Source organism: Eschscholzia californica, unplaced genomic scaffold, assembly GCF_041429995.1.
Source record: "Eschscholzia californica isolate CP2 unplaced genomic scaffold, dmEscCali1.0.p SCAF_1, whole genome shotgun sequence".
In the NCBI taxonomy this organism is placed as follows: domain Eukaryota; kingdom Viridiplantae; phylum Streptophyta; class Magnoliopsida; order Ranunculales; family Papaveraceae; genus Eschscholzia; species Eschscholzia californica.
The window spans coordinates 1,058,115-1,073,579 of record NW_028238198.1 but is presented as its reverse complement, the minus strand read 5'-3'; the positions used below and the strand labels follow the sequence as shown (position 1 = coordinate 1,073,579).

Sequence of the window (15,465 nt, the reverse complement as noted above, 5' to 3'; positions counted from 1 at the left end):
GCACACTCTGATGTTCATTTCATTTGAACACTAAAGTGATTTCTAAATTCTTTCTACTTTGATCAATACATCAAGGTAGTTCGACCCTAAATCTACCCATTCATCTATCTACAACTAGTTTACTCGGCATGTCGACTCGAATATTCTACTTGCTTGCTACAAGTTGATGTTCATGATTCATTTCATTCATTCAAGCACTAGTTACTACTCTCAATAGTAAAACCCCAAGTAATCTATATATATCAAGTCATCAACAAGTTCAAGCTAAACACAGATAAATACCACATTAAGATATAAAAATACTAATCAAATAACAACCAAATAAAGTGAGAATGCATCAAATAAGATATAAAATGTCTAAAATTCTTCGACTTAAACCAATAAGTATCTCAAACATTTAAACCTAAATAAACCAAAACCAATAAGATTTATAAAAGTTGTGATGTTCATTCAAAATAACAACGAAAACAAAACCCTAGATCTCTAGATCTAAGCAGTAAGAACAACAGCACCTCCAGCTTCTTTAATCTTCTTCTCAGCAGTTTTAGAAATCAGTTTAGCTTTAACAACAATGGGTTGAGAAGAAGGCAATGAACCTTTACCCAAAACTTTGAAAAACCCAAACTGAGTAACATCAAGAAGAGGTGCATTTTCAGGTGAAGCTTTTGCTTTCACATCTTCAGGAATCATTGACCACAGTTTATCAACATTAACGATTGGACAATAAAATTTGTTACGAAGTTTGTGAAAATAACGCATACCCACTTTGCCGAAATAACCAGGATGGTACTTATCAAACAAGATTCGATGGTGATGCATACCTCCGGCGTTACCACGACCTCCGGGATGTTTTCTGTGTTTCCCGATACGACCATGACCGGCACTTACATGACCTCTCTTCTTTCTGTTCTTCTTCAACCTGGTTGTCATTTTGGCTTCTCTCTTCTCCTCCTCCTCCTTACCTGCTGGTTGAATGAAAAATGAGAAGCTAGGGTTTTGATTGAGTTAGAGATTGTAATTTATAGGTGGTGTTATTAGGGTTTTTATTCTTTTCTTGAATTCCCCATATTGTCCTAATATGATATGATGGTTTCAGTTTTGACCTAATTGGACTTTAAGCGAATTATTTGGGCTCAGTCCAATGGGTAGTGCTGTTGCTTTAAGACGGCCCAGGTTTTGTGGGCCACGCTAGAACCGGATTGAACCATAACTCATTTAAATTTCATAAAAGTAGCCGACCCATTTACCCAGTAATGTAATGATGACGTAAGTCGGCAAGATTTTTTAATCTCAGCCGTTAGATAGTGGATAGTTAGGATTTATAATTCCTTCCCAAATAGAACTCTCTAATCCGAATCCTTCCCCAATTCCTAGACCAAGCAGGCTATTTCTTCACAGAAGTGATTTTCTCACCCTCTGTCGAAACTTGTCTCACTCAAATATAAACTGGTGGATGGTGGTGGTTTTATTCCCCCATAAAGAAACCTAAACATGGGGAGGGGGTCAAACAAGAAGAAGAAGAAGAATACTTCCAAAGGAAAAGGTATTACTACTACTACTGTTACTACTAGTATAACATCATCATCATCATCACCACATCATCCTCTTTTTCGTATTAGTAGATGCACTAGCACTGATATTAGTAGCAATGACAACGATTGGTTAGTATTTGAGATCCTAAATAGACTTCCGGTGAAGTCCCTTACCCGTTTCAAGACTCTTTGTAAAAGATGCTGTTACTTAATAGAAAGAGATCAACAATTCATTGATTTATACTTATCCCGTTCTAAAACACGCCTCCCCTCTCGTCTACTTATCGTCGTCCCTCTACCGTACACACAGATAGAATTACAACACCTAGAGAGTATGGAAGGTACTTGTCACGACGACCGTTGGCCATACAAGGAGTTCCACGTTACAGCTAACCTCTTGTTTCAACAAGAAGAACTGAAATTAGTTGTTGACACAGTTAGGGAGATAGATTCGTCATCTTACAATGTCATATCAAAACCGGTGAACGGCTTAGTCTGCCTCACTGACTCATACATGGATCATGTTGTTCGTATACGCAACATCAGTACTGGAGAAATGTCACCTTGGTTTCAATCATCCTCAATAGTCGTGGGAGAAGAACATGTCTCTTTACCTAACTTTTACGCATTTGGCTTTGATCCTGCTACTAATGAACACAAATTGGTATGTGTCTTGACCATATCCTCAGGTCCTCTCTACTCTGAATCTTTTGTATGTGGGGTTTTGGCCATTGGGCGCCACCTATCTAATAATAATAATAATAATAATAATAATAATAATAATAGATGGAGAAGGATCAAAGAGATCCCACCCTATAAACTAAAGGATGATTATGTCCATGTGAATGGTGTCATTTACTGGTCCAATTGTTCTCTAAGTCAATGGGGGTGGACACCTCGTCCTGTATGCTTAGTGGCATTTGACCTAGGAAGTGAAAAATTTACTACAATCACAATTCCTGATTTCATCCGTCATCCCCCTCTGGTTTTTGGCGACCATGTAAGGTTCAAACACATTGTTCAGTTATTTGAAGTGGATGGGTATTTAGCTATGGTAGTTAAACAAAACAATTGTACCTTCAACATGTATATTTACGAAGATGATTATTACAACGCCGAGGATGAGAAGTTCAGTGGAATGTCTACTACTTCTTCTCTTAAGAACGGAAGATGGAGTGAAGTGAGTTGTATCACCTTACCATTCTATATGATGAACAATCATAATGATGTCAAGTTCCATACTTTCATCGGGTCAGACGACAAGATTCTCGTAACATCATCTACTTCGAGTATGGAGGAGAAGAAAGAGCTGTCTATTTACTGTTACAATTGGAAGAAATGTACTTGGACAGAGGTTGATGTAAGTGGAATCGCATCCTCAGTTCCACAAATAAGCCATAGTTGCTTTTCTACTACTTTCTCCCAAAGTCTTCTGCCCCTTAACAATGCTCTCTGACGCCATCCTAGCGGAGGAATCAACTTCACTCGATCTCTATTTGCCTTCATTTTTAACATCATGTTACAATGCTATACCATAAAAAAATTTGTTTCTTTTTTTAACTACATTTCAGAATTAGTTCAACAAAAAAAAAACTACATTTCGGAATAAAAACAAGGATCACAAAATATTTTGTTACTTTCACGCCACGGAAGCACGGTCCAATCGCACCACCTCCCCTATCCCCATTTCTCTCTACCCTATCTCTTCCCATAAATTAAGAGAGAAAGAGTGTAAGAGGTAGTAGATGATAGATTGTAAAAGGTGGAAATGGATTCCACAGGCCTACTTAGATAATGAGATAGTTTGTTCGATTCATTCGTATAAAATTAGTTTCTCTCTAGGTCATGACCGTCCATATCCGACGATCTATATAAAAGTGAACTGACTGTCGGGCAAATAATGGTTTTACGTTTGAATTGCTCCTTCTGTACTTGATTCACCTTCACTCTTCCTCTTCTAATTTTCTTTTCAACAAAGGGGCCAAGGGGGTAAAACAAAAGCACCTCAAAGTCAAAAGCAAGGGTTGCATATAAAATTTCTTTAATCTTAATTGATTACATTTTGAGCCATGCCAGGCCCGGTGAGACAGAAACAATTCAGAACAGGTGAGACCTGTCCGTTAATTCCAGTGGGTCAGGTGGGAAGTACCCGTCCCCCTGGTTTCTGGCACCCATAATAGGCTCTAAGGAGACATGAGAAGCACCTAGTTGATCATGCAAATTCATATCTACATTGAGAAACTGCACATTACAGAAGAGAATCTGATTTATATTACAGTGAAGTTTGCATACTGTTGACATGATCCAGGATTACCTAAGACCTTGAAGAACCTTGAGAGGATCAAGTTGGAAACATGATGTATTTAGTCAATAAACTAGAAAAAGACCAAGTAAGAAGCATTCTTACAACTAGAAAATTCAATCAAATCAAACTCAAATAAATCGGAAGCCACTAAACCTTTTTATATATGAACATAAAAATAAAAAAAAACGAAATCCACAATAACTGTTTTACCTTAGAGCTCATAAAAAGCAGTTCTCCTCGACGTTCATTCTTCCAAGAAATGACTTGCCCACCATGAAGGAGTACCTTCAATTATCTTATTCAATCAGAAACATGTGTAATAGATGAAGTGGGTATCAGATTTTCAATTGCAAATATCTCAAAACTATCCGAAAATGATTAAGCGGGTATCTGATTTTTTATGAAGTAAACAAACCTCAACAATCCAAAAAGGATAATTTGAACCTATAGTTCATTTAGGGTTTTACCCATAAATTTGGGATTATGAACCATTTTTCAGTTCAATTGATTATATAAGAAACAGAGAGAGAGGATCGCCGTTAAATCTAACGGACATTCAGAAGATGCCGGTCAGACCGTTTGTTCGTTGGGGTTTCTTCTCCTTAAATTGACATTGACCCCATTTATATAGTGATATTAGGACTTCACCCCCAAAATCAAAAGTGTTCTGGCGTTAACCCCCAATTGGCCTTTCTCGTCATTTTCTCGTTAAATGGTTGGCGTGTGAAACACACGCGTGATTCGTGACGAAAATACCCCCATCTAATCCGACGGTGAACACTCTCTCTCTCGTGATCAACGGTTGTGAAATAACCGAGATTTTTTTAATATATCCTTCAATCGTCTCTAGGAGCAGACCCTCTTCTGGTCCAAGAAATCACCACCCAAATCCTTCATTCTTCAATTAACCCTTTTCTCTCAATTCTTTCAACCTAAAAACAACCACCACAACCCAAAGAACAAAGTATAAGCAAACCAGATCTCTCCTCGATGCGATGCCCTAGAATCATCTCTCCACACCCTCTCTCTTCTTCTTCCTCTATCTCTCTGCCACCACCACCACCGTTTCAATCCCTCTTTCTAAAAGACCTTGTTGTTCGTATAATCCAATCTCGCTTATGTGACTTCATAGTGAAAAGACCACGCATACTCCGTCACCTCAAAGACATAGCTTTCATCAAATCTAGCTTCAACACCATTAAATCATCTATCTCCAGTAATAATAAGCCCCATCCTGATTGGAATTCTCTCTCACAGAAAGCTTAGGTGTTGAAGATCTAATTAGGGTTTTATTTTATAGGGTGATGATCCGATGATTCGAGATGGGAAAAGGTCCATTAATAGAGAGTTGGTTCAATTCTTGGAGTTTCTGGATAGGGTTTTTTGGGTTTCATTTGATACCATTTTATTTGATTTTTGTATCTACCCATATTTGAAAACTTATCTTTCAAACGTTTCTCATTTTTTCTTCTATTTTCTGGTGTTCTTGAGATCCTGCATAAAGAGCCCTAATTAAATCTTCAATTTGTATACTGAGTAGACCTGGCACTAATATGATCATGGTGGGGGTGCTTATTAAGCATAGGCGGTGACCATAAGAACACAGGTCCAACAGAATAGAAATTTATACATTATCTTGAAGATATTGAAGTTGCATAAAGAACCCCAATTAAATCTTGGTTCATTAATGGTTATAAGTTTGATTGAAGTTGCACAAATATTGAAGATATTCGTCAACTGTGGCTTCATCTTCAATACAATGGTGATTTTGATGAATCTTTTCTTGAATTTCGAAGAAATATTCTTGAAAAGTCTGGTCTTGGTGAAGAAACTTATGTCCCTGAAGCTATGCATCATCTTCCTCCTAGACCTTCATTGGCTGCTACTAGAGAAGATCAGAGAAATTTATGTATGGTGCTATAGATTCATTTTCTAAATATCTATGTTGGGCCTAAAGAAAGAAAAGAGACAAGGGAGAGAAGAAGTAGAAGAGAGAGAAAATAATTTTCTTTTAGGGTTGAAGGTTGCTGGCCGGAAATTTTTTGCCGGCGACCTTCCACCGGAGAAGAAAGTATGAGGTGGAGATTTTGATTTGATATATTAAATAAGTCTAGGTTATTTCACAACCGTTGATCGCGAGAGAGAGTGTTCACCGTCGGATTAGATGGGGGTATTTTCGTCACGAATCACGCTTGTGTTACACACGCCAACCATTTAACGAGAAAATGACGGAAAAAGACCAATTGGGGGTTAACGCCATAACACTTTTGATTTTGGGGGTGAAGTTCTAATATCACTATATAAATGGGGTCGACGTTAAATTAACCCTTGTTTATAATAAGTTTGTGGATATTAGCTTTCCCTTTTTATTTTTCTAATTGAGGACCTCTACTTGCACTAATACTAATGATATTATTATCGACTAGATTTTTATAAACAATACATCAGTCTGGATCATATATATGTATGATATATGTTACTTGATCTTGATGGGTGCGTAAGTAATGCCATTTATATGACAAATTAGATATAAGTGACAGGGGCAAGAAAAGATGTTTGAATGTTAAAAAGTATGATTAAGTTGTATACTATGTGTACGCTATTTATAGTTGTATTCCTAATTATATCTAAAGCTTATCTATTTCAATGGTAAAGAAACCGTGTTCTGGTTGTATTACAAATAAAAATATATTTATTCGAGCCTATATATGAACGCACAAGTAATTGGGTTTAAATGATAAACTAGGCATAAACGGCAGACAAAGAAAAAAAGTTGAGTGTGGAAAAAAATATTTAAGTTGTATATTATGTATATGCTAATTATAGTTGTATTTAATAATTATGTAATGTGATTGTAGATATACCGTGTTCTAGTTGTATTACAAAAGCAAATAAATTTATTCAAACCTAAAGATAGGAGTTATCGTATAATTAGTTCTGAAATAAAGTTTCTTGTATGTTACCAGATGTTCTTATAATGTTCTTATACAAGGGGAATTGGCAGTGAAACGTTTCTTCAACGCGCTGATGATTTACGGAGATATGTTAAAGAGCAGCACTAGACCGAACGAAGTTACCTATCATATTTTAGCTAACAATCAGCTGACCAGTCTCTTGTTGATGTGGCGTTAAAATGCCACATTTGGATCACTTAACTTTGATGAGTTAGTTCTTTTCGAGTTTTATTTCTAACTATTTATGTGTTTTTCTTTGTAGGTACCTTATTTGGAGTTTGATGTTTGATTCGGAATAAAACGAAGCGATTCGTCACGTTTTCATCTCATGCAGACGAAGTCGGAGGAAAATAGCACTAGGGGTATTTTGGTCATTTTGGTGAAATCAGAGGTTCAATGGAAAGTGGAGTCAATGGTGAGTCCGACGGTGAAGACGGAAGTCGAATCGGTGGTCGGACGGAAAAGTTACAGAGGAAAGAAGTCGAAGGACATTTTTGTCTATTCTGAAAATTATAGGATTTAGAGACAAATTTGAAGGCACCCATTTTGGCTTCTAAATGAGAAATAGGCCCAAACCCAAGCCCAAGTCCAAAGAAGAAGGTAAAGAAGACTTTGTAAGCACCCCAAGACCAAGTTAATGGCCCAAAAACAAGTAAGGGTTTTTAGTCTTTGTGGATGATCAAAAAGCTAGGGTTTGATTATTCTAAGGGGGAATCAAGAAATTAGGAGGAGAGTTTAGAGAGAGAGAGAGAGAGAGAGAAGAGAAGCCGCCGGCCATAGCTTGGCCGGCCGGGAAAACAAGCGGCTTCGGATCAAAGTTCTGGCCGGAGAGAACTTTCACAGCAGCTTCAAATCGGCAACAGAGATCAACACCAGCTTGGGCTCCTCTTTGCAGCAGCTCGGGCCTCCATTAGAGCAGCTCCCGCGACAGGAACTGACCGGGAACATCAACTGTACCTTGGTCGGCCAGCAGCTGCTCGGGTTTTCAAGCCCTAAACCAAAAGACTATCTTCTTGGCCGGAATTTAAAGCTTCACTTGTGATTGAAAACTTAGGGATTTGTTATTGAGTATACTGTCTTGATTTCATTGGTGGTTGATCTTGCTGTTTTGGTGCTTAAATTTTAGAGAGAGGAAGCTTCAAGCAAGCTTTCATGGTGGTTTAGTGTTAAGAGGAAGAAGAAGACATATCTGCTAAGGGGAACCCTGGTTTTACTAAGGGGACACCAAATCTGCATTGTTGAGAGGAAATCAGGACATCACTAGGGGGAGATCGGCAGCACTTAATGAACCATTCATTCCGTCAATCCTAGCCTCGCACCATCATCGAAATAGGGAAATTTTCACCTTAACTCATGTCTTTCTTTATTTTCTTCTCGTTTATTATGTGTTCCACCATGTCTAGCTAGCTTTTGTATTCGGATACTCGTGAAACATGTTTTGATGTAACAAATGAGTTTTAATGCTTTTAATGATAAAATCTTCCGGGTTGTTTGACCGTTCATGGACTAGAATCTGAGTTATACAAAGAGTTCGTTGACCAATCCAAGTAAATGGGTGAAGTTAACTAACTTTTCATGCTTATTGATTATTAGTAATAGTCACTATCGATTTTGTGGATCGAAGTATCCTCACTTTATTCTTGCCCGACCATTTTTCCCGAATCTCTCTCACTTTTAGATTAGATCGTTTTATTTGTTTATTTATTATAAACCAATCAAAACCCAATTATCATCTTTTCATTTTAGTCTGAGTTAGTGGTTGACACCTAGACCGGTGGGCTAGACTTTCTCGATATTCTTATTACCTTCCTATCTTCGTGGATCGATCCCGGTCTTACCGGGTTATTACTTGACGCCCGTATACTTGCGGGTGGCGACCTTTTAGGGTAACCTTTTAGGCCCATCACCTGTGTTGTAAGAACTACGCGGGTCTTAAGGGGTGGATAGTCTTGCTACAACTTCGACAACAATCAAAATCAAAATCGAAATAGACCAGAAGGTTTGATCACCATTCTAGGATCATATTTACATGCTGAAGCACTACTGAAAGAAGGGATCCAGTGCTTGATGAACATTTCCTCATTTCTCTCTCTAGAAGTTCTGAAAAGTCAAACTGACATTTTCAAGAATTTGAATGCCCATTTAGATCTTTGTACAGAAGAATATATTTCAGCTCATAAGTGATGAAGTAAACTGAGGTTTCAAATTGTTCAGTAATGCATCATTAAGGTAAACAGTTTCAGGCTATTATTACTCACAAATTCTAAAAGTCATTGAATTGAAATATATTGACATATTGTATATCAATCTGTCAATGTTTACCTTGTTTCTTTCTCGCCTCGGATCTTCTTCCTTCTTCTCAACTTGGCCTCTTTCTTCCTCTGGTTCTTCGTCTTCCATTTTCTGGTGGTGGCATCAACTAGCATTTGAAGATCGTGAACATCTTCGTCAACTAGAAACTCCATGTCCTCGTCAGATGTCAGAAGCATAACTGCGAAACCGTTCACATTAGTTAAACAATATTTAAATTACAATTTTAAGAAATATTAAGAACAAACCTACTTTTAACATTCCCGCCCGTGCCCTTGTCGTGTCGACTGGCCTTGACGACAACTCTTACTAACATGTTGACGTAAACTGACTCTTTGGTGTCCGGATACTCGATGAATCTTTTGATGACCATGCTAGCGAAGCGAGAACCAGAACCAAAACTTTCCCACGGCCTGATACATGACCACTCCCGAGCTTCTTGCTTCCAATTTCTCGCAAAGAAGTGCATCATTGGAACGCCATTTTCAATGGCAGCGAGGATAACATGTGCCTGTTGACGTGGAAATCTATCTTTAATTTCTTTCGTCTGCAATGCAATGACACAGTATTTGGACAAGACCCGAATGCTGGGTAGAGTATCGAAAGTGAAATATATCGAGCGACCTATAAAACAAAATAACAAAAAGCAGATCACTCAAATTAAACCCATCATCATCATAATATTGCATAAACAAAACAATCTGAAGACGGGAAAGAAATTTGAAGAAAGAAAACTTACGATATCTGTTAACATTCACCTAATCTCTGTCAGAAAAAACACATTGCCGGCATTTACACAGGATATGTTTCCATATACTGCACCCCCTTTGACTACAGAAGAACAAGGGATATATTGGCCATCATGCGTGGTTTAAGCCCGTCGTGGAGTAGAAATACTCCATAACGGGACTTAACACCGATGACTGTAGTACCAGTAGAAGTGAGTCGTTCATCCTGCATGAGATAACAATGATATTAATGAATAGTAACATGAGCTTGTATGTAAATTTCACAAAAGTTCCTCAAATGAAACAATTCCTAATACACACATGTTTATCAAAACATGTCAGGTTGCCTAAGTATTCAACTGACTCGGTTAAGATCGAGACTCCAAAAACAACATTTTCTCTCAAGTGTGTCTATAAGGAGGGGCCTCTTGCTCCTAGGAGTCTGTACATGCCACATTTTCTCCTAATACAGTCTACGGGGCTACTCTTTTCTAATGTAAAACATCGACTTAGCTTAGAGAATTGAAGGATTACTGCTCTGGTACTAAAACGCCAATATGAAAAAATTAAAGCAATCTGGAAGAGTGTATATGACAAACCAGCTCATTGACAGAACCAACGTGATGCTTTTCCACATTCGAGACATTGACTAAGCTTGAGACCTTTTGCCCACTATCATGGACAGTCAGTGCTTCAGAAGTAGATGCACCATAAAGTATTTATTTGCGCCTGAGGACATTCTCTGGGTCGAAAACCAGGTGATGTTCCGCTGACACCTTTCTATCCAAGATGCTACCAGATCCGGGATCTTGATTAACTTCTGAAGCAAACACAGATGAGGTGGAACCGTATATATCGGGCACGCAATCCTTTTCAGCATTACGGCAGATTGTGCTTTCAGTAAGAAGACCACTATCATCTGACATTTGGATAAAAGAACCAGAGTTGCTTACATGGATTTCATCCTCAACCTTTTCATTTTGAGTCTCACCAGAATCCAATTGATATTTTCCACTGGTACCAACATGATCTGAATAATTTTTCTCCCCACTAACACATTCAAGCAACTCTAATTTATTGATTTCCATCGGCATTGTTGATAGGTGGTGTTTTGTTTTATTAAGATCTACCTCGTCTGTATCGTCCTATGTCGTAAATAATCTCATGCACCTTATAGGAAAGGTCATTCTGCATTCATTAACTTAAAATTTACTAAGCTGTCAAGATTATGAAGATGATAATTATTAGGGTAACCGCAAACTAAGTATTTTCTCAATTCACAAATCAAACACTCAAAAGATTAAAGCTTTAACTTTCAGAGGCTAAATAAATCAATACGTAATTTTATACTTCCTCTATCAAGGCAGCATTGCCTACCCTTTTCTCAATCAAACTAACTAAAAGACGATGGCAAATAAAGGTTATGCAAGTAATAGGAGCAAAGCCATTAAACGATAACAAAGATAGACCCAGAGGATATTACATTACTCAAAGAAACTCCATACCTCGCTCTCCAGACAGCATACTTTAAGCCATAGTTCAATTGCAATCGCAAGGGCATCCAGTCAAATTATTGACCTATAATATCAAGATGTCATCCGACCAAAACAAGTAGTTAAAAATATAACAACCTTTAATTCATTAAGGATGAATAGAAAAATATTCATCAGTATGTTTTCGGCGGTATACATGCTAACTCAAGAAACTACTTGCAATCTCTCACAGTTCCTCAAGAGTTGGATTCTGCATTCATTGACTATCACACTATTTTGTTATCAGCTTGTAATAAACCTAAAATTTAGTAAGCTGTCAAAATTATGAAGATTATAATAATTCGAATCGAAGGGTAACGTCAAACTAAGTATATTCTCAATTCACAAATCAAACACTCAAAAGATTAAAGCTTTAACTTTCAGAGGCTAAAGAAATCAATACTTCCTCTATCAAATTAAGGCAGTTTACGTCAAGAACTGATCAAATTAAGGCAGCATTGCCTACCCTTTTCTCAATCAAACTAACTAAAGAAGATGGTAAAGAACAGTTTACGTCAAGAACTGATCAAATTAAGGCAAGAAGCTAAAACTTGTAGCAAATATGATCATGTTGGTAAGATAAATGCAACAAAATCAACTAAAAACTGATCAAATTAAGGCAAGAAACTAAAGTTGTTTCTCCTAATAAAGTACCAAGACAATCTAGATCTTTAGAAGTAGTAACCCTTGCGATTTAACGTTACAATTATTAGAAGCCCATCTAATTGATTTCAGAACAGTTATATGCTTAGGGCAAAACCAATGTGGGGCTCGGACTCCCAATTTTGGGAGTCCCAGGCTTTTCTCAATTCCAATGTCTGATTCCAGACAGGGGCTCCCAAATTCAAAATATTCATTATTATAATTTAAATTCATTAAAATTTAATAAATAATTAAAATTCATACATAATTAAAACAACTAAAATACACCCCCATTCGCCTTTACCCATTTGAGACCAGTATCCTATGAATTGCAAGTTGTTCGGGATTCATGTTTGATGTATCTTTGCCTATCAAGTCTATCCCCATATGCATCCGTTGAACGATGTTGGTATTCATTTGCACGTTTAATTGTTTTTGTTTCACGACTAATTTTTTTTTTCTTTCACGTCAAATTCTTTGTGTTTCACGTCTATTTCTTTGTTTTTTAAGGATTAGACTTTCTTTTTGCGCATTTATGACGTCATTGAGAAGTTTTATCTCTAGTCTCCTGGTTCGCATTTCTCTTTCTCCAAAACTCAATCGCTGTAGAACTTTCACTATTTTTGGATTTATCTCTAGCCTCCTTGCTTGCTTTTCTTCCAAGTGGTCTTTGTTGGATTGTAGAGGGAGATCCTTCGTCTTGGTCCAAAGAAGGTTTTCTTTTGTTTGACGAAGATTGGAATAAGTTTGATGACCATTTGGGATGGGTCCATGGGTGTAAGGTCCAAAATAATCTTCTAAAAAGATTTATGATCCACTCTTCTCAAAACATGGATATTTAGTCCTTTTTCTTAATGGACGAAACTATCCATACTTTACAAAATACATACCGTCCATGTCCCTCGTTCAAAACACGCGGATGTTAATGAAGTCGGGGGTTAAAACGTATTTTCCATCTTGCTCCAGCGTGATTTATGGGATTTAAAACAAGCAACGAATCAATCCTTTCTCTCTCTCTTCTCAACCGTTTCATAATCAAAATCTATATTCAAATCTTTTCAAAACCGAAACCCTAAACAATCGTACGCACATCGAATTTGAATCAAAACGATGAAATACTATCCTTTCTCTCCATCTTTATTGAATCTGTTCATATCAATCAATCCTTTCTCTCTCTTCTCAACCGTTTCGGAATCAAAATCCAAATTCAAATCTTTTCAAAACCGAAACCCTAAACAATCGAATTTGAACAGATCACAAAACAATGTATTTCATCGTTTTGGTAATGATTTCTCACAATAAATATTATGGTTTGATTCGAAAATTTTGATTTTGGTAATGGTTTGTAATCTGTAAAAACCTAATTTTCTTACTTTTGTTTGAGATTTAGACAAATTTCAGTAACAAAGTACGCATACTTTATTAAACATGTAATGTAATTTTTGGGGTTTAGGGTTTTATTTGAAAATCTTACTTTTTGTAATTTATAATAAAGTATGCATAATTTATGTATAATGTTATATATATTGTATCTAAGTGGTTATGCTTTATGCAACATTTATATTTTGATGTGGTAAAGTTGTATTCTATAATATAACTTACATTACAGGTCGGAGCAAGCTCAACCACCAAGAAAGGGAAAACAAAAGAAAACACTTGTCTAACTGTATATACAGTTTTATGTATAATTTAGAATAAATTATGCAAACTTTACGAAACATAATGAGACATTTATCAAAAATAATAAAATTTTATTAATTAGATTGTCAAAAATAGAACCAGAAGTACATAGTAGATACACGGTAACCGAAGAAATAAAATCAATTATGAACATAGATTCGCATTTCAATGGTGCCCATCCATGCACTCTCCATTGCTATCTTCAACAAGACGCACATCAGTAACACGTTTCGAATTATTTTTTAAGAATTTGAAATCATGCCCTGTGTTGATTCCATATTGCCTCAAACTCCATCTGTAAATATCTTATCCCAACCTTCTGATTTCAGTTTGATTTGCTTATTTTGATTTGATGATTCTACCTGAAACTCCATCTGTGATAACAAATGGAGAGAGATTAATACATATTACTTTTATAGAAAAATATATTATTTACAATAAATCACATGAACATTTATGTAAATTATATATAATTTATTTCAAAGTACACTAGATTTGCATATATAAAGCGAAGTTGTTTTAATAATGAAACGAGTACTGTTTTGAGATTAAAGTATACGTAATGTTCTATAAATTATGCATAATTTATGGACAATAATATAATATTTATGATATTCCTGATAAAGTATATATAATTTGTTAGAAAATACATATATCATGTTCTCATTTTGAAAAACCTCGTACGGAAGATGTTTGCATAATTTACTGTAAATTATGATAATTTATGGTAAAGTACATGTAATGTTAATTCTGTTATGAGGAACCGTACGAAAAACGCACGTTTCATAAATCCGTACAGATTGAAAACCAGATCTGAAGAAAAAGTGTGAATATCATTAGGCTTAAACTACAAATCTAAAGTTATCTGATATGATGATTGATTGCAACAATAAGTATACTCGATTTGTAGGAATCAGTAATGAAGGATTATCTCATCAATATCAAAAACATTAAGGAAACTTTAAGAGAGAGAAAGATCATAATAACATACTCGATTTGAAACAGAATCAGTAAAGAAGAATTTTGTTTACCTGATCAACAATTAAGAAGATGATTTTCAGAAGCTCCAATGAATATGAAACAATTTTTCTGTTTTAATGGAAGATTTTCAGTCGATTAAGATGTAGAGAGAGAGAATCAACTATAATAAACTAAAACAGAATCAGAAAACTTATAAATTGATTTGTGTTTTACCTGATTAACAATGATGAAGATGATTTCAGCAACTCAAAAGAATATGAAACAAGGTTTCTGATTTAATGGAGGATTTTCATTCGATTAAGATGTAGAGAGAGAGAAAAAAAAAACAGAAGGTTTTGGTTAAGATGAAAAGAGAGAGACAAAACCAGAAAGAAGGTTTCGGTTACAGAAAGCTAATGAAGATCACGATTTCTTTGTTTAGAAACGTGATTGGAGAGAGAAGCAAGGAGATAAAAATGGAAAAGATATTTGGTGAATTTGAGCTTAAACGTGTGAAGGTTAGTTTAGGTATTAATATTTTATAGTTATTCTAGGAATTTGTGTTTTCTCTCTAGATGGACCCAAATTGGCTAGATATCCATTTAGGATATTATTTTGGTTTTCAAACCCTTTATTGGATTAGAGAGGACTAAAAGTCCTATAGGGTCCGTTTTTTGGGCTATAAGCTCAAAAATTCATTTGGGATGGTCTTTCAAAATTTTATAACAATGTTTCAACTTAAAATCTTTTTTTGTCATTCTTTCGACCCGATCATTCGATAAATTAACTTCATCATAATTGAAATCGGAGTTAATTGTTAAA

General features: G+C 35.9%; 1 protein-coding gene across 1 annotated transcript; it reads right to left on the bottom strand.

Annotated features, from left to right (window-relative positions):
• Positions 1-322: 322 nt before the first annotated feature.
• On the bottom strand, positions 323-1,018 carry LOC147562951 (large ribosomal subunit protein uL15x). The gene has a single exon (XM_086632858.1). It carries the CDS (start codon positions 928-930, stop codon positions 490-492), a length of 441 nt encoding a protein of 146 aa, XP_086488984.1. The 5' UTR covers positions 931-1,018; the 3' UTR covers positions 323-489.
• Positions 1,019-15,465: the final 14,447 nt, after the last annotated feature.